The 27096-nt window shown below is 36.5% G+C and overlaps 2 protein-coding genes across 3 annotated transcripts; one reads left to right on the top strand and one right to left on the bottom strand.

Annotated features, from left to right (window-relative positions):
- Window positions 1-6498: 6498 nt before the first annotated feature.
- On the bottom strand, window positions 6499-14721 carry LOC109096626 (mitogen-activated protein kinase kinase kinase 8-like). The gene is made up of 8 exons (XM_042735456.1): window positions 14534-14721; window positions 13764-14097; window positions 13365-13535; window positions 11694-11955; window positions 10606-10712; window positions 9796-9948; window positions 8553-8799; window positions 6499-8395 (listed from the first exon to the last, which is right to left on the bottom strand). The coding sequence occupies exons 1-8, from the start codon at window positions 14704-14706 to the stop codon at window positions 8271-8273; spliced, it is 1572 nt and encodes a 523-aa protein (XP_042591390.1). The 5' UTR covers window positions 14707-14721; the 3' UTR covers window positions 6499-8270.
- Window positions 14722-15735: 1014 nt separating this feature from the next.
- On the top strand, window positions 15736-26359 carry LOC109096624 (poly(A) RNA polymerase, mitochondrial-like). 2 transcript variants are annotated; one of them, XM_042735457.1, is made up of 9 exons: window positions 15738-15956; window positions 16196-16356; window positions 16477-16704; window positions 16838-17062; window positions 19548-19756; window positions 20586-20813; window positions 23487-23578; window positions 23756-23829; window positions 25502-26359. In XM_042735457.1, the coding sequence occupies exons 1-9, from the start codon at window positions 15803-15805 to the stop codon at window positions 25853-25855; spliced, it is 1725 nt and encodes a 574-aa protein (XP_042591391.1). In that variant the 5' UTR covers window positions 15738-15802; the 3' UTR covers window positions 25856-26359. The 2 variants fall into 2 exon arrangements, with proteins under 2 accessions (XP_042591392.1, XP_042591391.1); XM_042735458.1 differs by lacking the exon at window positions 23487-23578 and having other exon boundaries at window positions 15736-15956; window positions 20586-20812.
- Window positions 26360-27096: the final 737 nt, after the last annotated feature.

Consider the following 27096-nt stretch of genomic DNA (forward strand, 5'->3'; position numbering starts at 1 on the left):
AAATTAGAGGTCAAATGTCACTGGAGTAATACATCTTTGCCAAACTTGACCTTTATTCTTCGTAGTATGGTTCAATTTTCTTTGCTCCTCTTTATATATTTTGATAATTAATTAAAAGATAGTTCCTCAAAACGTAACTGTTTCATCTGTGTTATAACATATTACATATCCAGTAGTAAAGCTTTTTGATCAACCTTCAAATGGATTTTAATAATGTGTGACCAGTCATGTTGTAAAAAAATAATAATAATAAAAAAATAATAATAAAAGAATGATTTCTGATATTTTAATTATTACTCTGCTGTTCTGTCAAGATGTGCTTACCCATGACTTTCTTCATAACCAAAAGTTTTGGAAATATTCAATTGTTTAGTGTGACAGTAATGACAGCAATACTGAGTAAACAAAATAAAATTTAGACAAATTCAAAACATTAATAACAATAATAAAATATACATTTTAGGTTCTTTTCTAAGTTCTGAGTAGATCTGAGTGAAGGATAAACCCAAAATAGAGAAATTCAGTCAGTTTTTAAATGGACACGATGACAAACATTCACAGCTATTGTGATTTATCATTTAAAACTAGAATAATTGAAGTATTTTTCTAGGGGACTGAAAATAGCCTCTAATATCATGTAAAGAATCATCCCATTGGCTTTTCAGACCATTATGTTCAGGTCTCACTGGAGGATATTTAGTCAAATTGAAATTGTTTTCATCATTATAAGGACACAAAATGAGAGGGAAGCACAGGAGCAGAGAAATAAAGAGCTGAATAAAGGAGTCATAGTAGGAGACAGAAAGACATGACAGCAGAGAATAGACTATATGTTGAGGTCTGTGGGTGGGCTGCTCGGATTAGCCCAGAGGACACAGAGACACAGTGGCTGCCTACCGACTGGTTTCTATGAACACACGCTGTCTGACAGGCATGAAAAAGCCACCACCTTACTGAGAGGTCAAAGGCCATTAAGCATCAGGATGCTCACTTACTGATGCAGACTTAATACTATAAAACTTCAGCTTTACCTCTTACTTAATTTTCTAAAGTTTTTCCAAATGTCTTATTTTTATAAATGAATAAATACACTTATGTTCAAATGTTTATTTTTATAAATGAATAAATACACTTCTGTTCAAATGTTTTTTTTTTAATTCATGTTAAATTGGTTGCTTAGCATTGTATTTTATTTTACGGTTCTACATACCATACTTTTGTCAGGACTGTGGTGTAGCAGTAATGTATGGGCTATTGACAAATAAGGACTTCAGTTCAACTGGATATACAGGTTTGAATCCAGCCTGCAACCTGTCCTAATCCTAGACACAACCTGTGTTTCCTGTCCTTCCTTCACTTTACTCTCAATACACAAAAAAGCAAAAAAAAAAAAAGCAAAAAAAAAAAAAAAAAAAAAAAAAACCTCAGCAATAATTTTTTTTTTTTTTAAATGATGCTACTCTTACATTTTAAATATAATTTTGTGAATACATAAATATCACAGCCTTGGGAAAAAAAATATCATCAGAATGTTTGAGTCTCTGGTGAGGAGGTTTGTTTATGTTTGAATGAGGCCCTGAGTTTCACAGAGGCCTGCCCACTCTATTGATCCCTGTTACCACAGTCTCCTCGGCTCCACATCTAATCCTGCTTAGATACACATCTACTGTAGTTCTGATCAGAGCTGGCTGAGATGTTTGCAGTGTTACTGTGAGAAACACACGACGACGGACCTCGTAGCGGCGCTTTAGAACTCAATACCTCAGGAATCCACAGGTAGTGTTTTAGTCCCATCATTATCCTGCCTCAGAAACCCACTGCACCGTCAGCACAGACAGCATTAAAATACCGCAGTTATTAAACATCAAACTTCAGCCCTCGGCCCGTCACAGAAAGAGACCTTTGTACCTCTGTGTGTATGTATCTGTTAGCTTGAGTGAGGAGAGAGAGAGATTCTTGTTAGTCAGTGTGTTAGATGAACGTCTGTTTAGAGTATCCCATTTCTCTCAGGATCCCGCGGTGGGTTTTTATGTCAGTGGATGGATTGAAGTCCTGTAATGTCTCATAAGCTTAAGTCAATATGTGTGGAGGAAACCCAGTTCACTGTTAGCTTGTGTTTCTAAGACCACCGCGGCACCGCTCTGCTCCGTGTCAAGCTGGAGGGATGTAAAACGTAATGCATTAGTGAACTGAGGGGATTCGAATCCTGAAAGAACGTCAATATATTCTATATCCTATAGAATATGTGAAATAAAAAATGCACACACCAAATAAACCTCAGGATAGTTTTTTTGTTCTTATGAGCGAAATTCATATTGCTCCAAAGCAGCTTTACAAAGAGATCTCTTATTTTTGAGCATGTTCAGACATTTTGAAATGAACAAATTCCCAGGTTTATAGCTTCTTAGCATGTCCAGAGATGATGATGATGATAAAAAATGGTCTGAACATACACAAATTATTTACATATATAGTATAAGTACAATATGATACATAACATATAACATAACATAACATAACATAACATAACATAACATAACAATATAAAAGTACTGGAGTGTGTTTTATAAGAAAAGTCTTTAAAAAGTAAAAACAAAAATGTCAGTGTTTCTACTTAAACGTTTCAAGTTTAATTCAATGTGTTATTAGTCATTTCTTTTTAATTATTTATTAAATGAACTAGCAATTTCTAAGTAAAAATGTTTAAAGTGAATCCTACATTGTGTATAATTTTCTCAGTGTATATGTATAATGTGTATGTGTATGTATTTATGTACTGTCTAATGTAATATTGATGTATCATTTCATTGTATTCTCATAGAAATCATAACAGTGGGAAAGGGCTGAGGTCCAATTTGATTGTCCATTTTGTTTGATGCACAAATAATACATTTGAAATTAAATATTTATTTCAATAAATAAATGAAATGAAATGAAAATATAAAGACATTTTAAAAACATGCAAAATTTACCTTTTCCCACAAGTGGTTGATGTAAAATATTGAAATGTTATGTCTTATTGAGCAGCTAAGCATATACTGTGTACTTCCAATGAATGAATGAATACATATTTATTTCTATGGTGGGAAAATAAGACTTAAGATATTTTCTTGTTATTTGTGCGTTTAAGTGAATAGGAGAAAAGAAAGCGTTTAGATAATGGTGTGAGGAAAACCATCTGCAGTTCCTGATGTGAGGAAAACCACATCATCAAGACAAAGACTTTTCGTCATCATTGAAGTGACAACACAGTTGTTCTGTACAAGGAAGTCAATAATAAACTTTACTTCCTGAGGAAGCCCCTGTCTTTCAGTATGTGCCTTAAGCTGATTTTCTACCAGCCTTTAGTGACCGATGTGTTTTCCTGCACTGTAGTCTGCATGGTGAGCCAATACCCGCTCAAGTGAGGGTCAGCAGCATTACTGGAAGCAAAATGTGTATAAAAGACCATCCAAACTGAACCAGCAACTGCTGGCCATGCCAAATCTCTGTCCAAATGTGAACAGTGCCAGGAATGATGCCATTACCAGGCTGAGAGGGGTGCCATGCGTGTGTCATAGCCTGACTCACTGAGAACTAAATCAACAAGCTAACAGCGCCAACAAGCCCTGTGTCATCACATAAACTATTTCCAGTAAAATATGATTAATCCTGAAATTACATACAGCACACCCACCAAACTATATGAATTCCTAGAAATCTAATAACATCCAAATAAGCAGAAAATCGAATTCAGAGTGAGAGACAAAAATGCAATAAATATAGATTTGCTGTAACCAGATCGACATTTTGTTAGATAGGCGTGAAAGTGCATCTGTACACAAGCACATGTTTCTGGACACCATGACTGCAGGGTACTGTGTCTCTAGAGAAAAGGACTATGAATTATGAAAAGTAATAATTATCATCTGTTTGTGCAGTCTGGAGATGGGGAGATTAGAGGACAGTGCGTCTCTGGTTAGCTATGTTTGTAAAGAATGGCCCTTTGTATACAGTAGCGCATACTAACATTAGTGGTGCCACACCAGAGGCTATCTGTCTGTTCTGTTAGAAGGGGGAGACAAGTGGTCTTTCTCTTTCATTTTCTTTGGTCTTTTCTGTCTCTAAATAAACTAAACAATTGAGCTTGGTTCATGAAATCTCACCAGGCAAAATATTAAAATGTAATTTATGTAAAATAGTAATATACTGATATAAACACATTATACTGATAATAAATATAATATTAATAATTATATTATATTATATTTATTATTATACTGTAAATATACTACTACTACTACTATTAATAGTAACTAATAATTTAAATTAATAACAATAATAATGATAATTTTAGACCCAATTAAAATGTAATTTAGATTAATAATATACTGATATTATATTATATTATACTCTAAATATACTATTAGAAATGATAATCATAATGATAATCTTTTTTTTCTCAGTGATTTGAGAATTATGAGGTATCTCTTTAAGATCTTAATAGGTTAGTGTGCTAAATCACTACATTAAATTGTTCTCGAGTTGTGATGATTGTGAACGTCTGGACTACATAAATCACTGCAGCAATTAAACAGTCTCGTTCTGCCCCCTTCTGGACATAAGCAGTAATATTTTGAGTTCGATGAAGTTTTATATCATCGGTTCCCAACTCCGTTCTTGGAGGTCCTACTTTAGTACAAATTTTGGATGCCTACTTAATGAGCTACACCTGATTCAATTCATCAGCTTGTCAGCAGAGACTCCAAGAATGATATTGTGGTACTTTAGTGTTTATTAGTACAAATAAACAGATGTAGGCTGTAATTATGCATAGTAAAAGAAAAAGGAACGATCACTTCACAAGACTGAATTCTGAGACTGAAAACCTAGAACACATTTGTTATTTTCCATGTCATACGAGGTACAATTTTTTTTTTTAAATTCTTTGAAATAACTGCAAACATAGCCTAGATCGAGTATATCAATGAACATTTTTTAAGATTTAGTATTTTTATTTATTTTTATTTATACTGACCACAAGGTGACGCTATAGGAAATACATTTATTTATTTGCTGGCCGCATCCAAATCATCGACAGCACTATCAGCTTGACCTCCACTAATATCTGCGTGCAGCTGTGTTTTTCATTATTTCATTCAGTCCTTTAATCCACAAGATCAATAACACTCTCAGAATTGTATAACCTCTGTTCATTAGTTTCTCCAAGGCATAAGAAAATACATTGATTAAGTTTTAGAAATTATTTGGTGTGTGTGTGTTCAGGTTTTGCCAACACTTTTATGAAATACAAAAGTTTATTGAACCATTGACAAAATAAATAAATACCAGGCTTTAATGGCTCATATAGTATAGAAATGGGAGAATAAGGAGCTCATATACCGGAAGAGGACAAATACACCTCAGTTTCAGTCCAAACTAAGCAAAACTAATACTCTGGTGCAGTTGCTGATATTTATATGGCCAAAAAGTAAAATGAAATTCTGATAGCTTATAATATAAATCCTCTTGTGTTGTCTATATATATATATAATTTATTTGTTAGTAGTATTTGTATGTTTATTTTTATGATCAAAGCTCTCTAGTGTTATTGTGGGGGCAGTAAATGTTCCTCTTTAGCACCATTTTGATAATGTTCATAATATGACTCAATAAAAGTCAACAAAGTGCCCTCATCTTGATAAACCAGAAAAACAAACAAGCAAATATGTCGGTATGCATGGGCGTTGGGTGTAGATAAGTGATTATTTTGAGTGAAATCTTTGACACAGTGTAGAATTTTACCTTTACTGTAAATTTGAATTTGTCACTGTGCATTATAAAGGTCAGGAAATACAGTCTCTGTCTCACCCCCTCCACCTTTCACTTCAAAGGCAGAACCTATCTGCAGGGGGAAACCCACTTCCTCATTTGAGCTATGCTGACCATGCTCTCTTTTTCTCAAGAAATTATATTTTCATTTCAGTGTCACTACATGGAAATAGTTATGCACGTGTGATTGTGTTGCTTCTTGTGTAGTGTGGTGATTTCAACTTTTTAGTGTCTTACATAATCTGGTCTCCACACAGTCTTAAACTAACATGTTAGTATATGTGATAGTGTCTTACTTAATTTGTTTTCTGATTTGTTTTAAACTGTTTATATTTTTGTTTATGTTAATTATTTTTTTTTCGTTGTGTCATGGAAATGGTTGTGCATTACCTCTTAAAATAATTTAAATATAAAACTCTTTTACTCAGAAACCCCAGAACACCTTTATGTTTTCGGAACTGAAAGTCATTGCGTAGATCATTTCCTGACCTTTACTGCACACTAAATTTTCAGTCCCCTAAAAGAGTTTGAACTTAACCACTTAATGGCATAAGCCTAGTTATCTTTATCATTAATCAAATTTAGCATTTTTATTTTAAGCGTGATACTGTTGGATTTATAAACGTGATCTCAACACTTCCACCACACGTGTAATGCTTTTCCAAGTGATGAATCACACATTATTCATCGTTTTTAGTACATTTATTTATTTTATAATTTCCCCCAAGGTCAGATTCCATCTCAGGTGATACTATCATCACACACAGACTCTCTGGCCTTTCCAGAATGACTAAGAAACTTCTGAAGAACCTTTTATTGATTGAAACAACCAGATGAATTTTTTTTACCTTTGTTATCTGAAATTACAACCTTACATTATAAATTCTGATAAATTAGTCATCAAATAAAAGCAAAATTGACAGCATATTGGCTTTACATTTATTTATCCAATGTATAAACACATGAAAGGCTGCTAATATGCTGATTTTAACAAGATAATATGTGCATCATTTTTCGTTTTTGAACAAGAATATGCAGACTGGAGCTTTCATACAGATGTACAGACAACTAAATTGCTTTGGTGTCAGAACATGTTTATGGAGTCAGTTTTTATTAATTAAAAACATTAGGTTTATATGGCGGATCAATAAAATTTTTGTCTGAGTGCACATTTCTTTGTTTTGCATTGCAACTACTCAACAAAAACACATTCCATGGGAATAAAACCCTGAGATTATTTTCAGTATCATCTGAAAACGCTTCCTTGTGAGAAAAAAGTAGTGTGCTTTTTGGCAACACTTATTTTTACAATGATTGTATTATTAATGTATCTCAGGTAAAGCTATTTAAAGACATGGCACTCACATGGGGACTGCAAATATACATAATAATTATTTTAACAAATAAACATTAAACTGAGAATATTTACTGAAATGAGTTACTAAAGGGCACAGACAAATTAATGTCAGTGGTCAAATATTCAATGCAATATGCTCACAGATACTACACTGAATATTTGACCACTGACATTAATCTGTCTGTGCCCTTTAGTAACTAATTTCAGTAAATATTTTCAGTTTAATGTTTATTTGTTAAAATTATTATTGATGTATATTTGCAATCCCCATATTTCATATTTCAAAGCACAGATTTACTCTTATTAGGGCCTGCCCCTTATGTGATCAAATGTGGAATACATAATCAATACACCTAGCACAGCTACAGTGATCTGCAATTATATATACAGTATATATATATATATATATATATATGACAAAATATCAGGAAACATTAGTCTGTATTATAGGGATGCACAGTCAATATTACATTTGTAATTGTTCATGCATTTCCTTTGTTTTTTTGCATTTTGATTACTTTTAGCATCATCTATAGCTTCCTTAAAGTTTATTTATAAAAACACTAATAATTTTAAATCACTCTTGAATGTGGCTTTTAGCAAGTCTCAAAATGAATATGAATTTTCATACTGTACATTATAATGTTGTGATGTATAAATAAAAGCTTTTTAAAAAAAAACAAAATAGTGTACAATTGTAAAATCAGCCATTTATTTTTATCATCTATAACAGAAAAATGATTATAGGCTTTTCTATATTGGCCAGATTTTAATATTGGTGCATCCCTAGTATGTATTTCATATACATTTGATATATTCATGTTCTCAAAACACAGACAAGGAACTGCATTAACAAAACCACACCTCACAAACTGTTCATCTAACATTAAAAACCACAAGTCTGTCTTCTCTTCAAGAAGTCCATCTCTGATTGGACAGCTCATGTCCAAACACTGTCCAATCAGCGCAGACTGTCCTCATTTAGGACAACATACAGTATATGCTGAATCATCTTGTGGATTAATTCAGCTCCATGGAACTGATCTGTCTATGCAATTCTGATACAAGTCCCCCACTGCTCCTCAGCAAAAATCCACCTTAATTAGCCATATTCACTAGATGGTGGCCCTCTAACCAGATTGTAGTAGCCAGCCAAGGCGCCCAGATCTATATAAAGGGATCCTTTTTTCTTCGAGTGCCCAGAATCCTCAGTGTACAAGGAAGAATCTGAAAATAGAAAAGTAAAGGGTCTCAAGCATGCAATTAAATTAATTTGACATGGTATACTGTGTGTGTGTGTGTGTGTGTGTGTGTGTGTGTGTGTGTGTGTGTGTGTGTGTGTGTGTGTGTGTGTGAGTGTGTGTGTGTGTGTAGTGTGTTGTACCTTGGGTGCTTTCTGAAAGCTGACTGTGCTGTCGCAGCAGTGGATGTGTGCCTTCCTCCAGTGCAGAGTCCAGACTCCAACAGCGTGGCTGGTCTTCCCGAGAAGGATGGAGGGCTTCCTCATTTAGTAATTCTGTGGCAGAGCTCCTCCGTGCAGGGACCCTATCGAGTGCATGCTCCAGGAGCCTCCGCATTGCGGGACTACAGCTTTCAGGTATGTCCTCCAGAGGAGGAGCCTGTTTGTGGATCTGCAAACAGACATTGTGAAAATCAATGGCAGCACAGGTGCATTCACAAGCAGCCACATGCAAAGAGACACTGTACATCGATTTACATTCATTTACATGAAAAGAAATTGTAGTGTGTGAAAAGGGAACTGAAACCAGCTGGGCTCCAGTACAAATGTCGAACACAAAAATAATTTTTTATAGAGCAAGCTTTCTGTCTGCTTCCATTACATGGGCAGCTTTTGAGTTGAAACATGCAAACTAATCTGCAACACATAGGGGAAGCTTAAACTGCTGATATTAGTTTGTTTGTTTTTTAGATATTTAGAAATTGCTTGCAATGGAAAGAAGAACTTGCCATCACAAGTCCTATCTTGTGATCCTTTGCTTTATAGTGTCTAAAACAAACGACAACAACAAAACAACTTTATATAGAAACATGTTTAATTAAAGAGAAAAAAGAAAAGGAAAAAAATTAAAGAACTAATAAAGAAAAAAGATTATACAGAATTGTTATTATTATTACAATTATACAGAATTAGCATCCTTTGCTTTACAGAAGTTTAAACTGAAAAAGAAAAGTTAAAAGAGAAAAAAACTAACTAAAAAGGCTATAAATAATATTATACTTGATTATTAATAATTATTAAAATGGTACAGAAGTACCATAATTTTCAGTGGTTTAAATGAAACAAATAAATAAAAATTAAAAAATGAGCAAACGCTTTAATTAAATTAATTATAAAAACGTATTATAATTATTATTATTAAAATTATACAGAATCAGCATGAGAAATGCTGTGCTAATAGAGGCCATCATGAAGTTATGACATCAGCCTCCATGGCATTTATGTGTTTTGCTCTGTGGTTAATGTATATAGTCAGTTTCATATGGTGAGGTTTTGCCACGTTCAGGGACTCCCCCTATACTGTTGCAGTAAATTACATACAAACAAAATACAATTAAAAGAGCAAGCAATTCAATGCATTTTGATAATATCGAATAAGCACACTCACTATGTAAAGGTATGAGGGGTAGGCTGTTCTGGGATATCTCCTAACCCACGGAGGGCTTCCACTCATCATGTGTATGATTGTGGTTCCCAGACTGTAGATGTCAGTCTTGGTGTTGTGTCCTCGACATAAAACCAGCTCTGGACTCATATACATCTGCACAGAAAGAAAAAACAATAAGCTCAGAATTCACATATACAGAGGCTTTCAACAGAATTTGCAGCAACTAGTTTTTATTCAGTTTTGTGCAATGAATGCTGGACTGGACTGGCTGCTTTCTACTGTTCAGTCACTCTGAATAATATAAATATGAAAAACAACTTCTGATGTAATAGGCAAATGATCGAGTGAACATCTGGTGAGCTGCACGCTCTACTGCCTGCCGGAAAACAACTTTATTTTTCTTTGTGGGGAATCTTCAGTGCTGGTCAACAAGGCATGCTGGACTTTCCAAGTGGGGCAAAATGTCAACACTGAGGGAGCTAATGTGCATTTGCCCTTTTGGGCCTTTCCCAGAGTTTGTTAGGGAACAGAATGTCAGCTAAGAGGGGGGAAAGTGTGTCTGTGTGTGTACGTGCCTTCTGGCTTTTCAGATCTCCTTTCAGAATCACCATGTAACTATTTAAAAATTGTACATACCATAAGGCAATGCATATTTATGACTTTCTAAAGGACATCTGCCATCAACACAAACAGGAAGTGCCAAATTCCGCATTGTATCTCAATATAGACTAAACTAATTTTAGTCACAGCACAGTGGCTGACCAGATATGGAAAAATTTAAGTGTGTAAAGTGACCTCAAACATACTGACCTCTGTGCCACGTAAGTCCCGAGGAACATATACATCATCCTTCATCTGTACTGTAAGCCCAAAGTCCACCAGCACGGCTTTTGCGGACATCAGCACAATATTACTGGCTGCAGGGACAAAAATGAAATTTAGGTAAGCTAAAAAAACAACAACAAAAAAAAAACCTTCAGAAGTGTGAAGTAATATTTGAGAAGTTTGCAGTAACTTCTGCAAAATATAGGTTGTTCAGTTCTTGTTTGTGCTGCATAGCGAGACCAATGCAGCAAGGTGTTGTTTTCCGGAAGCGGGGTAAGGTCATTACTCATGGGACAGCTTGAATAGTTGATGAACAGATCATCAGAAGTCTCAAAACCCCCCTTTCTTGCTTTCCCTCCATATTTCACACTGCTTGAAATAACGTTTCCTCTCCAAGCCAAATGTCAAAAAGCCAGTCCTCAAAACCACAAAGCAGATTACTGTGATTGGTCACCCATTTAACGTTACTCTCTCAGTCTTACTGAAATTTGAAAACACTAGTTAGATGGGTTGCCTGTTGAATAAGCCCTTGAAAGTAATACATTTGTGTAATCACGTCTGTCTCTTCCTGCTCTCACTCTCCAGACTGGAAATTCCAGATGCTTGAGAAGTCATGAGCTGCAGCGCTGATTGGCTCCTGCGTATGACTAAACAGCAGCAGAATGTTGTCAGACACAACCCTACCGTATTCAGTTATGTTCTGTTCCTCATCTTTGATGGGCATGAACTAAAAACACTTCTCTAGCCTGTGGCCAATTCTCTGTCAATCATTTAACACTGCTGCTTCCTCTTGATGGCCTCATTTTTATTTCTGTCAGATAAACGAAATACCTTCCTTGACCACACAGTCATTATCTGATTTACCTACAGAACACCTCTGTTGCATTTAGGGGGGAAATAACAGTGGTGTGTCTGTGGTTTGCAAAGAAAAAAGCACTAAACTGCTTTTGACACTTCTTTTGAAATGTGTTTTGAACATTCAGTTCAGAGCGTGGTCACAAAAAAATCAGTTTGGCAGGAAACTGCAGTGATATTTCAGAAAAGTTCTTTATGATGCAGTCCAAAGCTCTTACGTTTGATGTCGTGGTGTATGATCTTGTGAGAGTGCAAGTACTCCAGGCCTCGCAGAACCTGCTGAGAGACCCAAATGATCTCAAACTCTCTCATTGGACCACAGCTATCCAGCTTCTCCAGAACTGAGCCCCCTTCTCCCGCTTCCATGAACAAATGCACCGTCTGCTCCCACAGCAATGCCCCATACAGCTCTGCTATGTTCTCGTGATGGAACCGGGCTTGGATTTCCACGTCTGCAGGCTTGAAATGTTCCACAGGAATCTGGAGAGAAAGTACACCTAATTTATCTATTTCAGACATTTTGGAAGTGCACCAAAAATGAGCTTGCTCATTATTCTTATATGCATCGATGCTATTTAAGCATTCATATATGCAAATAATTTTAAAAGAAAGACAAAATGCAGATGGCTTACAGAAGGTAGAACCAATACTGTAAAATATGTGCATTCTGCCTGTCTATGATCTACATGTTTCCCCATATACTTTCACAATATTAATTACTAGAATCACACTGCCACACTGATTTCCAAAGTACTGAATTATTAGTAGTTAAGGATTAATATATATACACCAGGCTTATTATATATTTGTCTGTTTTGATTGTTTATTATATTCATGCCCACTTGAACGATTAACAGTATTTCCAAAATCTACCAAAATCTCTGTCAGTGGATAATGCACATTTTTTGAGCAAATTGTTATTTATTTTTTTACAAAGTAATTTAATAGATTTTTTCTATTTATAGATTGTTTTTGCCTTAATCAGATTTTATTGCATATGCCATTGCATCACATTTATTGCATCATTGAGCCTGCAGTTTCACGAGTTCACCTGCCCATCTGGTCTTAATGGTTAATGGTAAAAAACTTAGCATGCTGTCCAAAAGTCACAAAGTAATGCTGTATCAAACTACAGTTATATTACTCGATTATACCGGACATTGACCACCTTTATCACTAAGTATTTGATCAAAACGTTAGGCCACAATGAGACGGTGAATATTTTTGTACAAGTCAGCAACAACCTGTTAAATTGACCACAAGTCTGAAATGTCTTCTCCCACTAGACATCTGCACTCTGCCGCACAGTTGAGACACTGTCTCTTTTGGCTGCATGTTTCCACGGGGGTGTTCCTGTCAGCTTCCTGTGTGCGTTACAGCCATTCTCAGTTTCTGTTTAAACACTGCATGCTGCACGCTGACCCTCTAAACATTTTAAGGGAATTGGGTTATTTCCCAAAAGCGCTCTTCCTCATTTCAAAATATTCTCTTATTGCTGCTACAGTTTCAACAAGAAGCGTTTCTCTTTTCAGAGCCATTATTTTTCCACTGTACACAAAGTGGCCTTACATGCTGGTGCATAAGATCATCACAAGAACAAATCATGCGGTATCACATGTCTTCTATCTCATATTTTCATGTGAAAAGTATGTTTACTTAATGTTTAAAATCCTTCTTTTTCTGCTTTTTAAATTGTTTTCAACATAGTATTTTGAACAAGCTGTGTTTTTGCTTCACTTATAAAAGAACACAGATTCCCATAAGGGAAGGCATGTCCATTATAACCTCCTAGTGGAGTGAAAACAACTACCTTTGCCAAAAAGAAAAAATCTGAGATTCCTGTGTGATGAGATTCCTGAAAATAACATTCTCTGGATTCCCGGACTTACTAGTTTGCATGCCATTCTCTTCCGAGTTTTGGTGTCCTGAGCCAGATGGACCTTCCCAAATGAGCCTTTGGGAACGTGTCCAGGGCCAGGGGGCTTGTAGGTTAGTTTCCAAGGAAACAGAAGGACATCCAAGTCAATGCGATAATGCCCCTCCTTAATGACCATGTCTGTCTGCAAGGACAAAGCAGGGTGTTCATAAGAGTAAGGCTATGACAACTTGTAAAACAAGTAAACACTCCTTTACTTAACACATGAGTTGCTTTGATTGAGCCAACAATCTCACAGTGTAAACAATTCATTCACTAACATGATGTTTTAATACTGAACTGTACATTGCAACTGTTACTGTATACGTTATGCATCTGTTATCTCAGTAAAATAACCACCTATAGAGCTTACCTTGTTTAGCAGAACCCCCATTTCTTCCCCCACCTCCAATAGAGAGGAGGACGGGATGTTAGAAACCATATTTACAAAGTCCAGGAGGTCGGATGCAGTCCCGTAACGGACCTTTCCAGGATTTTGCACATGTGAGATTAAATCCTGTGGCGTCTCCTCAATCTCATCCATGTCTTCTTGCGAGAAACTTTCCTCAAATGAAACTCCTGCTTCCACCTCCTCGCCAACACAGTAGAAATCCTCTGCCACTTGGATGAAGTCTTCAATGTTCATGTGAGCAAGAAGCAGTTCTATACCAGCATTTTCATTCTTGTACTCCATCCTTGATTGAATCCTACAACAGAATGTTTGATCATTAGAAACAGAACATTAACTAAAGTAACTTAGTGCACGCATCCATTTGTTTTGCATGCATATGTTTGTTTACAGTGTGGTCAGGCATGTTTCCTGATGTGCTTGCTTGCTCTATTTTGCCTGCAAGTGAAGGGTGGTTTTCAGGGGGTGGGAAACCCCAAGATGGGCTTTCTTCTTCAAAACAAATGGCAGCTAAAACTTTTTACATTGAAACCTAACGATCTTTTCAAGGTCTTTAAGCACAAAAGTCTTTTTTTGACAGACCCCCATTTTAATACACACACAATGCTGAAAAATTCTGACAACCACATCTTCTATACTTCATGTGGAATCATTAAGTAATACAACAACAACAATAATTTCGAAATGTATAATAAAAGGATATAATATCCATGAAATCCCGGTCGTTTGCTTACCTTTCGGTCAGTGTGATCACAGCAGGGCACATGCTCACTGGTTGTCCATAGTTCCCACTGAGGCTCTCACAGACTGACACGCGCAGATAAGAGAACTGTGAGCTGCGCCTCCGCCACGCGCCTACGTCAACCGCGGTTTCGTTTTGTCTTTTCAGTGAGAGGTATTTTCTCATTGGGCTTTAATTTTGCCACAGTCCCCTATCAGAATGTTCCGTGGAATAAAAAGATGTCATTCGCTTTCATCTTCATGATACGCCATAGAAAAAGTTGTACGTTCTTGCGATAGCAAAGAAAAGAAAAGCATGAACTGTTATGAACCGGTATAAAGAAAGCCCCACACGTTTGTGCTCTTTAATATACAGTATGAGGTGAAAAACTTTATTGGTTATAAATTAGCGAAGTCCGTTGACCTATAGCACAATGCAGTTTTGTTCATGAACGACTCCATGCTTTAAATGAAACTTTTCGTAGTCGTTAATTCATGTGACATGTTAGTGAATGATAGGGAAGTAACTAACATCATAATTTTTATTTTACACTTGCAGAAAAGATCACTTAACGAGTCAGTGAACAAATCTTTTGGTGAACGAGTCACCCTGTTAGCACATCACGGGGATCGTCTATTTGACATCTGCATTTACATCTGCAAGATCTTTTGGTGAACGAGTCACCCTGTTAGCACATCACGGGTTTCTTATATTTGATATGTCTATAGGACGTTTCCTATCAGATGTCATATAGACCTAGACGTCTATGTTTTTGATGTTTATGATTTAGAATGTAGCCTATGTAAAACTGATATCTTACAGACATCTGTTATGTTTTTATAGAGCACATGCTTTTCAGATCAAGTGATCTTTAACAGACATCTTGCAGACGTACGTGTGCTATCTCATAACTAAGGTTTGTGAAAAGTAAGAAGTCAGTTGGCTTATGTTCATGAACGCACCTATGTTTATAAATGAATCTTTTAGGCATATAAATCGTTTTCGCTCACGACTCCGTGAATAAAATGAATGGACTGTGACGATATTTACATCATAACATGTAAACCTGCAGAAAAAGTCACTAAACGAATCAGTGAACAAATTTAAAGTATGCAGAAATGGGTCAAACTCTCCAACACTAGTTTCAAGTAGGTATTTTGAAATTTGGTGATCTCCAGTCTGGCCTTTTCAGGTTTTTTCAAATGAAAAAACGCAGCACTGCAGGTCCGTCCACAGCCACCGTAGAGCCAATGTGCACGCACGCGCCCGTCTTAAATTAACAATGGCGGCCTCCTTTGGCGTGTGTAGGTTACATTTCAGGGCTTTAGGGGGGCTTGATAAATTTTGTCTTGGATTGGAACCTCAAACGCAAGTAAGATTCACTTCGACTACATCGGCACTCAAAGCCCAGACAGAGAAAAAGACAGCGAAAGCCGGTAACATTGTTTGCTTTTGTAGAACTGTATGCATGACATTTACCAAGTGATTTCAATTAAGTTATAGTAATGACAACTGTAAAACGTGTTCATGTTTTCATCTAACATATATTTATGTTAAAAATAAATACCAAGTTGTCGTCTCATGGTGAAAATCGTGATGGAAATAAAAAGTGCATTACATGTCCAATAACTCAAGCCTCTTTCCTCTTGCACCACTTTCGTTTATTTAACGAAAGCCAAGGAGAGTAGAACATTCCAAGCGATCCAAGAGGAGAGAAAAGAAGAAGCTGAAAGGTCTGTTTTGATCAGCTGTCCGCCTAAGATCAACGAAAAGAAGTTTATAGATTACCTGTCTAAACATGGGACAATCAACAAACATTTCTTCTACAATAGCTACGTAAGTGTTGCAGAACTATAAGTTACAAATAGGAATAGTGACAAATTTAATATTTAGAAATCTTGTGATGCTTGATCACAGAGATCTGAAACTGACAGAACTGTTATTCTCTTTCTGTAGGGAGCAAATGCAGTAGTTGAATTCTCCAGCAGAGAGAGCATTGCCTCATTGAAGGAGAGCATTAATATACCAGCTGTTGAACATGAAGCTGCAGTGCCTTTCAAATCTCGCCTGCTGTCATTAAAATGGCCAGGCAGTCAGTCGAGCAATCATCCAATGCCCAAGTTCAAAGAGCAGTCCCCTCCATCCATCAATGAAATCACCCAGCTGCTCTCGGAACGGGACACTGTAAGTCCTATCTGGGTGATATGTAAACAAAGACATATGATGTGGCTAATGGAAAAGGATAAAAATGTGTTCCTTTTTATGTTTGCTGGTTGGAGCTACAAATATGTATCTTCTCTTCACCTTTCTTCTACAGATGGATGAACAACTGCAGTGTCTGACAGAGACCTTGCAGCTCACGGAAGAGAACATCAGTCTGCGCTTCCTTGTTTGTTCTCTGCTTCGAGACATAGCTGGAGCATATTTCCCAGAATGCATTATCAGGCCTTTTGGCTCCTCTGTTAACAGCTTTGGCAAACTGGGCTGTGATGTTGACATGATTCTGGACCTTGATGGCATCTATGCAACAAGCCAGAAAAAGGTCAGTGCTGTGGACTATTTGAGTAGACTGAATCTAAATAGGATAGTTTACACAAAATTCTATCTTTTATTCATCCTTGTGTCATTGCAAAACTGAATGACTTGGAACTTAAAGATATTTTGAAGAATATGTGAATAGTTCATTTGCAAAAACAGATAACTAATTTTTTTAACAATTTTCAAAAGTCATGTTTTTTCATTATGCATTCCAATGAATCTCAATCAAACTGCAGTTGGGTTTAGTAAAATAGCTAAAAAAAAAAAATACAGCTAACTAACACAATAAAACAATAAAAACATTATAACATAATAAAAAACATGACTTTTGAAAAATTAAAGGGGTCATATGATGCAATTTCAAGTTTTCCTTTCTCTTTGGAGTGTTACAAGCTGTTCGTGAATAGATATGATCCCTAAAGTTGCAAAGACTAAAGTCTCAAACCCAAAGAGATATTCTTTATAAAAGTTAAGACTTGTCCACACCTTCCTAAAATGCCCCGTTTAAACACGCCCCTACATGTCTACATCACTGTGTGGGAAGATTTGCATAACACCGCCCAAATGTTCACGTAAAGAAAGAAGGCGTAACTTTGATTCTCCCTGTAGTATTGTTGCTGAAAGCGAAACTACTCTGTTTGGCCTTCCAAAAGAGGACATAACTAGAAATAAGTGGTTAGGTTGTATTTACAACACTGTTCCAGAACAGTTCAGCCCAAATATTCAGATATATGCAGTGCATTTTACGAAGGACTGTTTCGTGATCCTGGGAGAGTAGCATCTGTGCACAAAGGCTGTTTCTATAAAGTGGGGCAATTCCAATTTTGCAAGGACAGTCTGGCGCTTCTGACTCTCAGCCTGTAAGTACGTTTACATATTTAAATAATTTGCCACTGATGATTCAAATGTGAGTTTTGAGCAGTGTAGAGTAGCGCTTGTTGTTTGTCCTTTCTCCGATCACAAATGCAGACATGGTTTTATGTTTACACTGCGTGATACGCAACACGTAAAAAGACAGTATAAGTCATTATAATAAGTAATTAAGTCCCCACTGGATGCAACAAATGCCTCGTTTGTAATGGGTTTTATTGTAGGGTGACCATACATACTCTTTCCCACGGACCTGTCCTCTTTTTGGACCAAAAAAAATGTGTCTGGTCGGGATTTCTTTATCACCCAAAATGTCCGGGATTTGGCTGTTTTCTTAGTCCCGCTCCCACTGAATTTCTGATCATTGCCGTTTGCTCCCACAATGTGTTTTGCTCCTGCGATTTTTCGTTTCCACTCCTTGCGTTTCCGGTCTGATGCATTCACATGCAATGGAATGAAAAGTGTAGTATGACCGCTGCTTTACCGGGGAAACTGCTATCTCCTGCTCCAACAGCGCTTCCTGCTGGCAGAGAATGAATTTGCATTTTCAAGTCTGTGGGAAACACTGGTGCCTGTCAACAAACATAAACAAAAAGCATGCTTCTGAACAGCATGCTTCAGTGCTTAAGTTTTGAGCTATGTATTATTACTTTGAATTAGGCTACTGCTACTACTACTATTACCATCTTGTGCCCTGCAATAATCATTTACTCAAACTTTCTTTTAGGTGATAAAGGGGGAAATAAAGAATATCGGCCAAAAAAATCAGCATTATATATCGGCCATCAGCTGCCCTGATTTCTAAATATCGGCATTAAAACAAGTTTTGTAATAACCAATTGTTCCGGTCCCGACCTTTGACACTGATGAAAATAAAGCCCCTGCTCTATTCTATTTCTACTTATATTCTAACTTGTTTAATTTAAAAAGGAAAAAGAGCCTTAAGCATTCTCTATTCTTTGTCTATTCTTTTTACTTATTTTACTTATTTACCTTCTAACACTAGCGTTATCTATTCTTTTCTGTTCTATTGACTTGTTTTATTTTTATTTATTATGAAACCAAAACAAGCAAAAAAAATATGGATAGCTGGCCAATCAGTGTACACCTTGCTTTTCAGAACGATGAGCTTTGTAAAAATCAATGCATTTCAGAAAGGCAGGACATAGAGGAGCAACACTAATGTACGTTTTGTGGAAAATAGTGTGTTTTTTTTTTGTTTTTTTTAAACCTTAAACTCCATAAACACATTGCTTTACACCAAATACACAAAATAATATTCTTTTTAGCAATGTCATGACCCCTTTAAAAAAAAAACTGAGTTATCTGTGTAGGAATTATTGTAGTTTTAGTTTTTATTAGCGGATATTTGAAATACAACTTTTATAGTGCAAATTTTTTCCTCTGTTTTTGGAGGTTAATAGCTGTCATTGTATTGAAAATGTATTTAAAAAATATATTACAATTAAATGACTAAATAATACAACTTCAGTGTTCTGGTCAGTTCTTAAGGATTATGTCCACAGTTAAAAATATACATTACATTTCTACAGTTAAGGTTAGAACAATAGCAGTTGTATTTTTCATGTTTATTGATTATACGGTTATGTTTTAAACAGGGCTCTGGACTGTCTCTGGAGTACCAGGTGAAGAGAGGAGCATCAGAGCGGGCTGTGACCCAGAGTATCCTCTCAGTCATTGGGAAATGTGTAGACCAGTTCGGCCCTGGATGTGTGGGAGTCCAGAGCATTCTTCAGGCTCGATGTCCTCTTGTCCGCTTTGCTCACCAACCCTCTGGCTTTCAGTGTGATCTCACTGCCAATAACAGGTAATGTCAGCTGAATGACATATCACTCAATTAGCCATTTTAAACTGCATTTTAAAATAAGACTTTGGAAGCTGAGAAGGTAAGCAGTAGTTAATTTCTGTAAGTCCCATAGAAGGGCTTTTAAAGTATTGTTATGTGGGCTTTAAGGGCTACCAGTTTATTTTCTCACTCTCATTTACACTTCCTCAAAACAAAGGTCACTCTTATGCTTCCTTTTAGAACGTGACAGACTAATAATGCACAGAAACCTGCACAGCAGTTTTTGTTGCACTGGGATCCCTCATGGGGCAAGCTGTGGGTTAGAGAGGGGTATTCCCAGATGTTTATGGTATACACTGTATGTGCATAATGAGAGAAACAGACCTTTATTTGCCCTTGATGGATTTCTGGTGGAGGACGTATGAACACAGGAGTAAAAAGACATGAAATGCATTTGATTAATATAATTGAAGTTTGTTCTAGGTTTTTTTTTTTATTTTTTATTTGCGTATTATTTTTTTTTTTTTTAGATTTGCGTATTAACTAATAACAGTTTTTTTATACATAATAGCAAAACAGATTTTGGTTTTTTTTTTTTTGTCAGTTTTTGTTATTTTATTTTTTTTTTTTTTATTTGTTTTATTTGAATTGCTTATTTTGATATGACTTAATTGTTTAAATATGAGATGAGTCATTTAAAAGTACTGTGCGCCCCTAGTGGCACCAGATTGAATTACAACAGAATGATTTCTTGGTTTTCCTAATATTTTTACATTTTTTGATCAAACTGGTAGTCCTGTCCTAAACCCAGGTACATGTTTTGTTTTATTTTACATTGTCATGTGTGCAGGGTGGCGATGAAGAGTTCAGAACTGCTGTTTCTCTACGGCAAGCTGGACCCTCGTGTTCGGCCTCTGGTGTTCAGTGTGCGGTGCTGGGCTCGGGCTCATAGTATCACAAGCAGTATTCCAGGAGCATGGATCACCAACTTCTCTTTAACGGTCATGGTAGTGTTCTTTCTACAACAGAGGAATCCTCCCATTCTGCCCACACTGGACCGACTGAAGGAGCTGGCAGGTATACACAACTGTCCTTTACAGCCATGCTTTTCTGCAGTTTCTGTCTATTGTTCTATACCGCCATACAAAGGCAAAGGACAGTAACTACACATTTGGTCAAAACTGAGCTATGACTGAAACAGGATGTCTTAGATCATGTTCTCTCCTGTGACAGATGAGTGGGCTCAGAAATCAAAGTGTGAAAATTAATATTGAATGAAGAAATATATAAAAACAGAACTCAATTAAAATAAATCAAAAAGCAATTTTTTCTTAGCTCCAGTTTTGCTTTTAAAAATAAATAGCACAACCATTTTCAAGAGTGAGGATAATAAATTTTTGAGTATCAAATCAACATATTAGAATGGTTTCTGAACAATCTTGTGACGCTAAAAACTAGAGTAATCGCTGCTAAAAATTCAGCTTTTTCTTCATTCAACATATTAGAATGGTTTCTGAACAATCATGTGACGCTAAAAACTAGAGTAATCGCTGCAGACGGTGCTTCAGTGTTGGCTCTCCAGTGTTTGTACTGTTTTTTTGTTGACTGTAATTGTTTTAACAAACACGATTTACCAGGGAAGAACTGCGAAACATTCGGCAGAACACACCACAAGTACCGGATTTTTCAATATTCAGACGTTACTGAACGTTGTTGTCGGCGCAAAACCCCCCCCCCCCCCAGCAGCGGCCTGATGCAAACGCTTCAGGACGCGCAAACCAGCGAAGCTGATTTGAATAGACAAAGCGCGGATTTCGATTGCCTTCCATCTGGTTTTCCCTAATCCGCTTTTAACATCCTTTTTTCGGATCAAACTGGGCTTGCTCCTGTTTCCGGAAACCCTGGCCTCAATGAAACCCAAGGTGCGCACTCCATCTGCCGGGTTTTCAGAGCGGATCGCGACGCAGAATCAACGGGGGAAATTATTTTACATTGTCATGTGTGCAGGGTGGCGATGAAGAGTTCAGAACTGCTGCTTTTCTCTACGGCAAGCTGGGGACCCTCGTGTTCAGACGCCTCTGGTATATATTTCAGTGTGCGGATGCTGTTGGGCTCGGGGCTCATAGTATCAACCAAGCAGTATCTTCCAGGAGCATGGATTTCAACCACTGATTGGAGTGTGTTTTTCTCTACCACCAATCTGGACGAACGAACCAAACGTCATATATGGTGAGGATGTTCTTTCTACAACATGAGGAATCCTCCCATTCTGGCCACACTGATAAGCCAATGGGGACAGACCGACCTGAACAAAGAGATTAAGGACGCTGGCAGGTATACACAACTGAGAGTCCTTTACAGCCATGCTGAATTTTCTGCAGTTTCTGTCTATTGTTCTATACCGCCATACAAAGATGATGTGCCGCCAAGGACAGTCACACCAGGCCCAGATGGCGTTACAGCCTGTTTTTGGTCAAAACTGAGCTATGACTGCTTCAAACGCGTCCACCAACAAAGGATGTAACGACTACAGACCTGTGGCCCTAACATCTGTCGTTAGTTTCATGTTCTCTCCTGTGACATCAGATGAGTGGGCTCAGAAATCAAAAGTGTGAAAATTAATATTGAATGTGGAAGAAATATGACCCAGCTCTAGGTTCCTATAAAAACAGAACTCAATTAAAATAAATCAAAACATGGTGCCCTCAATTTTTTCTTAGCTCCAGTTTTGCTTTTAAAAATAAATAGCACAACCATTTTTCAAGAGTGAGGATAATAAATTTTTGAGTATCTCAAAGATTCAACATATTAGAATGGGTTTCTGAACAATCATGTGCTGAAACAGTGTTACTCAGCCTCATTGAGTCAATCATGTGACGATAGATGCTAGAGTTTTAGCTTTTAAAAATTTCTTCATGTAAATAAATTACATTCTAAAATATATTAAAATAGAAACCATTGATTTTAAATAATATTTCAAAATAGTACTGTTTTTATTTTTACTGTTTTTGATCAAATTTAGTTGTTTTTAATTATAGTAATGCTGTTTTGTAAGTATAATTGACTACTTTCTAACATTTTAAAAAAATTTACAGAAAAAAAATTACAGACCCAAAACGTAGGAAAAGAGCCCATCATATCATTAAGTCATAAAACACCCTTTGCATGTCTAAATAAGTTTTCTATATGGCTTGGATTATTTGCTTTGAACTAACATTTAATTTTACAAGTCAATTTTCCCTGTTATAAAACCTTGTAAATTATTTTCTATAGCTTCATAACTCATAACCGTCAGTCATTAATTGAAGCATTTTCTAAAAATGGCAGCTGTGAGGTAAAGTGTGTCAGATGTTTGGGAGTGATTTTCATCATTGGCTTAGCTAATAGTGATAGTGATCTCCAAATGCAATAAATACTAATACAATTATTACAAAATATATCACAATCCTATTTTAATTTTTTACACTACAGTCAGATATTTAGAAATAATAAACATTTCCTGCCTGCCTAATGTGCTGCAAAATAAGGCTTTTGTATGACATTGTGCATTTTTGTTTCTGTTTAATTTGCAAAATGTATAAACTGTGTGTGTGAGTGTGTGACAATACATGACCTGATATTCTACACACACACAGTCGTTTTCTTGTCTGCCAGGGTCAAGGACAGTGATGCCACAATAGTTATACAGAATCCATTTCTATATGGAAGGTCACTTAAATTATATTCATGTTTTGTGTGTGTGCACTTTCGGACCATCAGATAAGTGTGTCATTGAGGGTAATGACTGCACTATTGTCAGTGACCTTAGCAAGATTACACTGCAGCAAAACACAGACACATTAGGTGAGTTGAGCTCATGGATTGTTTTCATAATTCACACAAACTTAATGAAAGAGTCTACCTTTTCACCTTTGGTGCAGATGGCTCGTTTCTGTAATGCTTTTGTTATGCATTCCAGTTTTAGTGAGTGTTAATGACGCTGCTGTTTATTTTCAGTTGTTTTAATTTTTTCATCCACAGAGAAACTGTTGCAGGAATTCTTCGAGTTTTATGGCAATTTTCCCTTTAACAAGGCATCGATCAATATCAGGAAGGTGAGTCATCCACCAAGGACACGTGCATCCATGCGCAAACTCCCAGAGGACACTGCTGACGTCTTAGCAGACCCTCCACAAACGCCCACCAGAGGGCAGTGTGTATATAGTTAATTCAAAGAAAGTGTCTGGGTCTGCAGTGGACCCAGATATACAGTGGCAATCAAAATTATTCAACCCCCTTGACGTTCTGCTGCCACAGTTCAACCAAAGCATGAGTAAACTATTATAGAAAGTTCATTAATACACATTTGAGTGATTCTGAGATTCATAAGGTTGATAAAAAAATAAATAAGAAAAAAATCAAATTGGCTCAAAATATTGAAGTACAAAATTAATTAACCCCCAAAAAGCCAAATTTTGTTGAGAATCTTTTATTCTTTATAAACTGAAATAAACGTCGCTTCTAAGAGTTTACAGCAGCGCTCCACTGGAATCATATGTGAAAACGGTTCCAGATCACTAATAATCTTTGGTTTTCATGTTGCCACTGCTTTCTTCAAATTCCACCAAATATTTGAATGAGATTTAAATCTGAAGACTGAACAGGTCACTCAAGAACATTCCATACCCGATCCCTGAACCAAGCTTCAGTAGATTTGGATGTATGCTTTGGGATGGTTGCTCTGCTGGAGAGTCCAGTGATCATCAGGTTCAGTCTATGCATCAAAGGCATTACAGCATCCCAAATTACCTGATACTTAAACAAATCCAGAATATTCTTCATGCAGTCAAGTTTTCAACTTCCTGTAGCAGCAAAGCACCCCTGTAACAAGACTGGCCCAACTCTGTTTGACCACGGCGATGATGTTCTTCTGGACATAAGCCTTGCCTGCTTGCCTACATACCACTGATACATGGGTCCAAAAAGATCAAGTTTGGTTACATCCATTCTTCTAGAACTTCACAGGTCCACCTAAATGAATTTTATCATATTCAAGTCAGCCTTTTATGATTTATTACTAAAGTCTCTGGGGCTTGAATCATTTTGATTGCGGCTGAGACCACTAGAGAAATTGCTTTTGTTTTGTGTTTCTAATTTAAAGGGATAGTTTACCCAAAAAATAAAATTCTGTCATTAATTACTCACCCTCATGTCGTTCCAAACCCGTAAGACCTTCTTTCATCTTCGGAACACAAATTAAGATATTTTTGGTGAAATCCGAGAGCTTTCTGACCCTCCATAGAGTGCAATGCAACTGACACGTTCAAGGCCCAGAAAGGTAGTTAGGACATCGTGAAAATAGTCCATGTGACATCAGTGGGTCACTCTTGTGGAGTTGCGTCAAAGACCAACACAGAAGAGAAGAAATTGTTGAATAAAGTAGTTAATAAAAAAAAAAAAAAAAAAAATTGTGCATAAAAAGTATTCTCGAAGCTTCATAAAATTGCAGTTGAACTACTGATACTATTTTAACGATGTCCTTAATACCTTTGTGAGCCTTGAACGTGGTAGTTGCATTCAGGGTCTTACGGGTTTGGAACGGCATGAGGGTGAGAAATTAATGACAGACTTTTCATTTTTGGGTGAAATATCCCTTTAATTCTTTTTGTTGTTGTTGTTTTTGTACATTGAATTAGCAGTATAACAAACTGAGTGAAGATGCTGATGCAATTGATGTGTTAAGTGTCCTGAGGGCATAAATATCCTGCTTTATATCTCTTTCAACAGGGAAAGGAGCAGACCAAACCGGAAATGACAGCTTTGTATATCCAGAATCCATTTGAAACCACTCTGAACATTAGCAAGAATGTTAATGCAACACAGCTAGAACGTTTCGTGGCACTTTGTCGAGAAAGTGCTTGGCTTCTCCAGCAGAAGGAAATTCTTAAGCAAAGTTCGGACTCACCATGGGGGTTCGCTGCACTTCTCCTTCCTTCAGTCACCTCAGGAGCAGGAGTGAAAAGTCGCAGGAAGAGAAAACTGGAACCAGCTAGTTCAAGAATAAAGAACCTCTTAGACTCTCTGAAGATTAAAGGTGGTGAAACTGTTGCAAAGAAGGGAAGTGCAAACGCTAGAAGGTGATATGGTCAATAAACTTCACTTACCCTGAAGAACACGGGAAACGTCTTCTGAAGAACGTATTTAAATGACAAACACGCCAAAACAGTGGAACAAACGTGAATTTTATATATTTCATCAGTCAGAATCTGTAAGTCTTTTAAGAAATATTTGAAAAACTAAGCTCAGTTTCTGTTCTACTCAAGTATTTCACATGAAAGAGTAACTTTGTAGATTCCAATGTGATATAACAATGGAAGAAGAGGTCCACTGTGGTCTTGACTCCTAAAAAAAATGGAGTTTAATGATTGTTGATCTGATAACAACATCATTACGGTTTCCAGAGAAGTGAAGCAGAACCTCTGAGCACTAAACAGCTTGCATGGAACAGATGTGATTATGTTAGATCACACACAGATTCCATCTTCTCTGAGTTACCATAGAATTACAATAGCCTATCGACTGTGTAAACGGTCACTGTCAACTAAATAATGTTTTATAAGATATTAAAACTAATGTTTAGACTAATGTTTTGCTTCTCCTTGGGCTTCTTTATTTCAAAATTTTCCAATACTCCTTAAAAAAAGTGTCTGAATGTTTCATAAACTATGGTAGCCTGTTTCTGCAAAAGAGTAAACAAATGAGTTTTATTTCTGAAAATGTGTATATATAAGAATTGTCACTTAATTTCCTTAATTGGGACTTAATCTCATCATAAACATATCCACAATGTGACTATTTCACAAAAACCACTTTATTTCTCCTAATTGGGGCATAATTTCCTTGTTATTGTGACTAAATCACGCAATGAGACTTGACCTAACATAACCTAAAATCTCTCGTTTCACTTTATTTCTCGTAATTGTGATTTTATATCTCACAATTGTGACTTCATTTCAATTGTGCTTTTCACAAAGAAGCTTGATATCTTGCAACATTACCTTATATATCACAATTGCGATTTCTCATCCAGACTATATCTCAATATAAGGAGGGTTTTCATAATAAACTGGAAGGTAATGTGAGAAGATGGATAGAACAAGACATGGGAAAGGTGAAGAGCTACAGCACTTTGCTGGGGAGGGCAGGAAAGAGTGAGTTGATGGAAAAAAGTTGTAGAGCATTGGCAAATAGAGAGGAAATAAATGTTTTGAGACAGGACAATTAGCAGCAAGAGAAAAACAACTATAATGGGAGAAGATGAAAGAGTGTAAAGTCTCCTGGGAGTGCTAGTTGGATGTTTTAATGTTCATGATGGTTTTACC

Source organism: Cyprinus carpio, chromosome B12, assembly GCF_018340385.1.
Source record: "Cyprinus carpio isolate SPL01 chromosome B12, ASM1834038v1, whole genome shotgun sequence".
NCBI lineage: Eukaryota > Metazoa > Chordata > Actinopteri > Cypriniformes > Cyprinidae > Cyprinus > Cyprinus carpio.

Coding starts and splice junctions, on each gene's coding strand:
- LOC109096626 (XM_042735456.1), bottom strand. CDS start 14,706: ATGAGAAAATACCTCTCACTGAAAAGACAAAACGAAACCGCGGTTGAC. Junction 10,713..11,693: donor CATACACCACGACATCAAAC/GTAAGAGCTTTG, acceptor TTGTCCCTGCAG/CCAGTAATATTGTGCTGATG. Junction 8,800..9,795: donor ACCCCTCATACCTTTACATA/GTGAGTGTGCTT, acceptor GTCTGTTTGCAG/ATCCACAAACAGGCTCCTCC.
- LOC109096624 (XM_042735457.1), top strand. CDS start 15,803: ATGGCGGCCTCCTTTGGCGTGTGTAGGTTACATTTCAGGGCTTTAGGG. Junction 20,814..23,486: donor CGACTGAAGGAGCTGGCAGG/TATACACAACTG, acceptor GTGCACTTTCGG/ACCATCAGATAAGTGTGTCA. Junction 23,579..23,755: donor GCAAAACACAGACACATTAG/GTGAGTTGAGCT, acceptor TTTCATCCACAG/AGAAACTGTTGCAGGAATTC.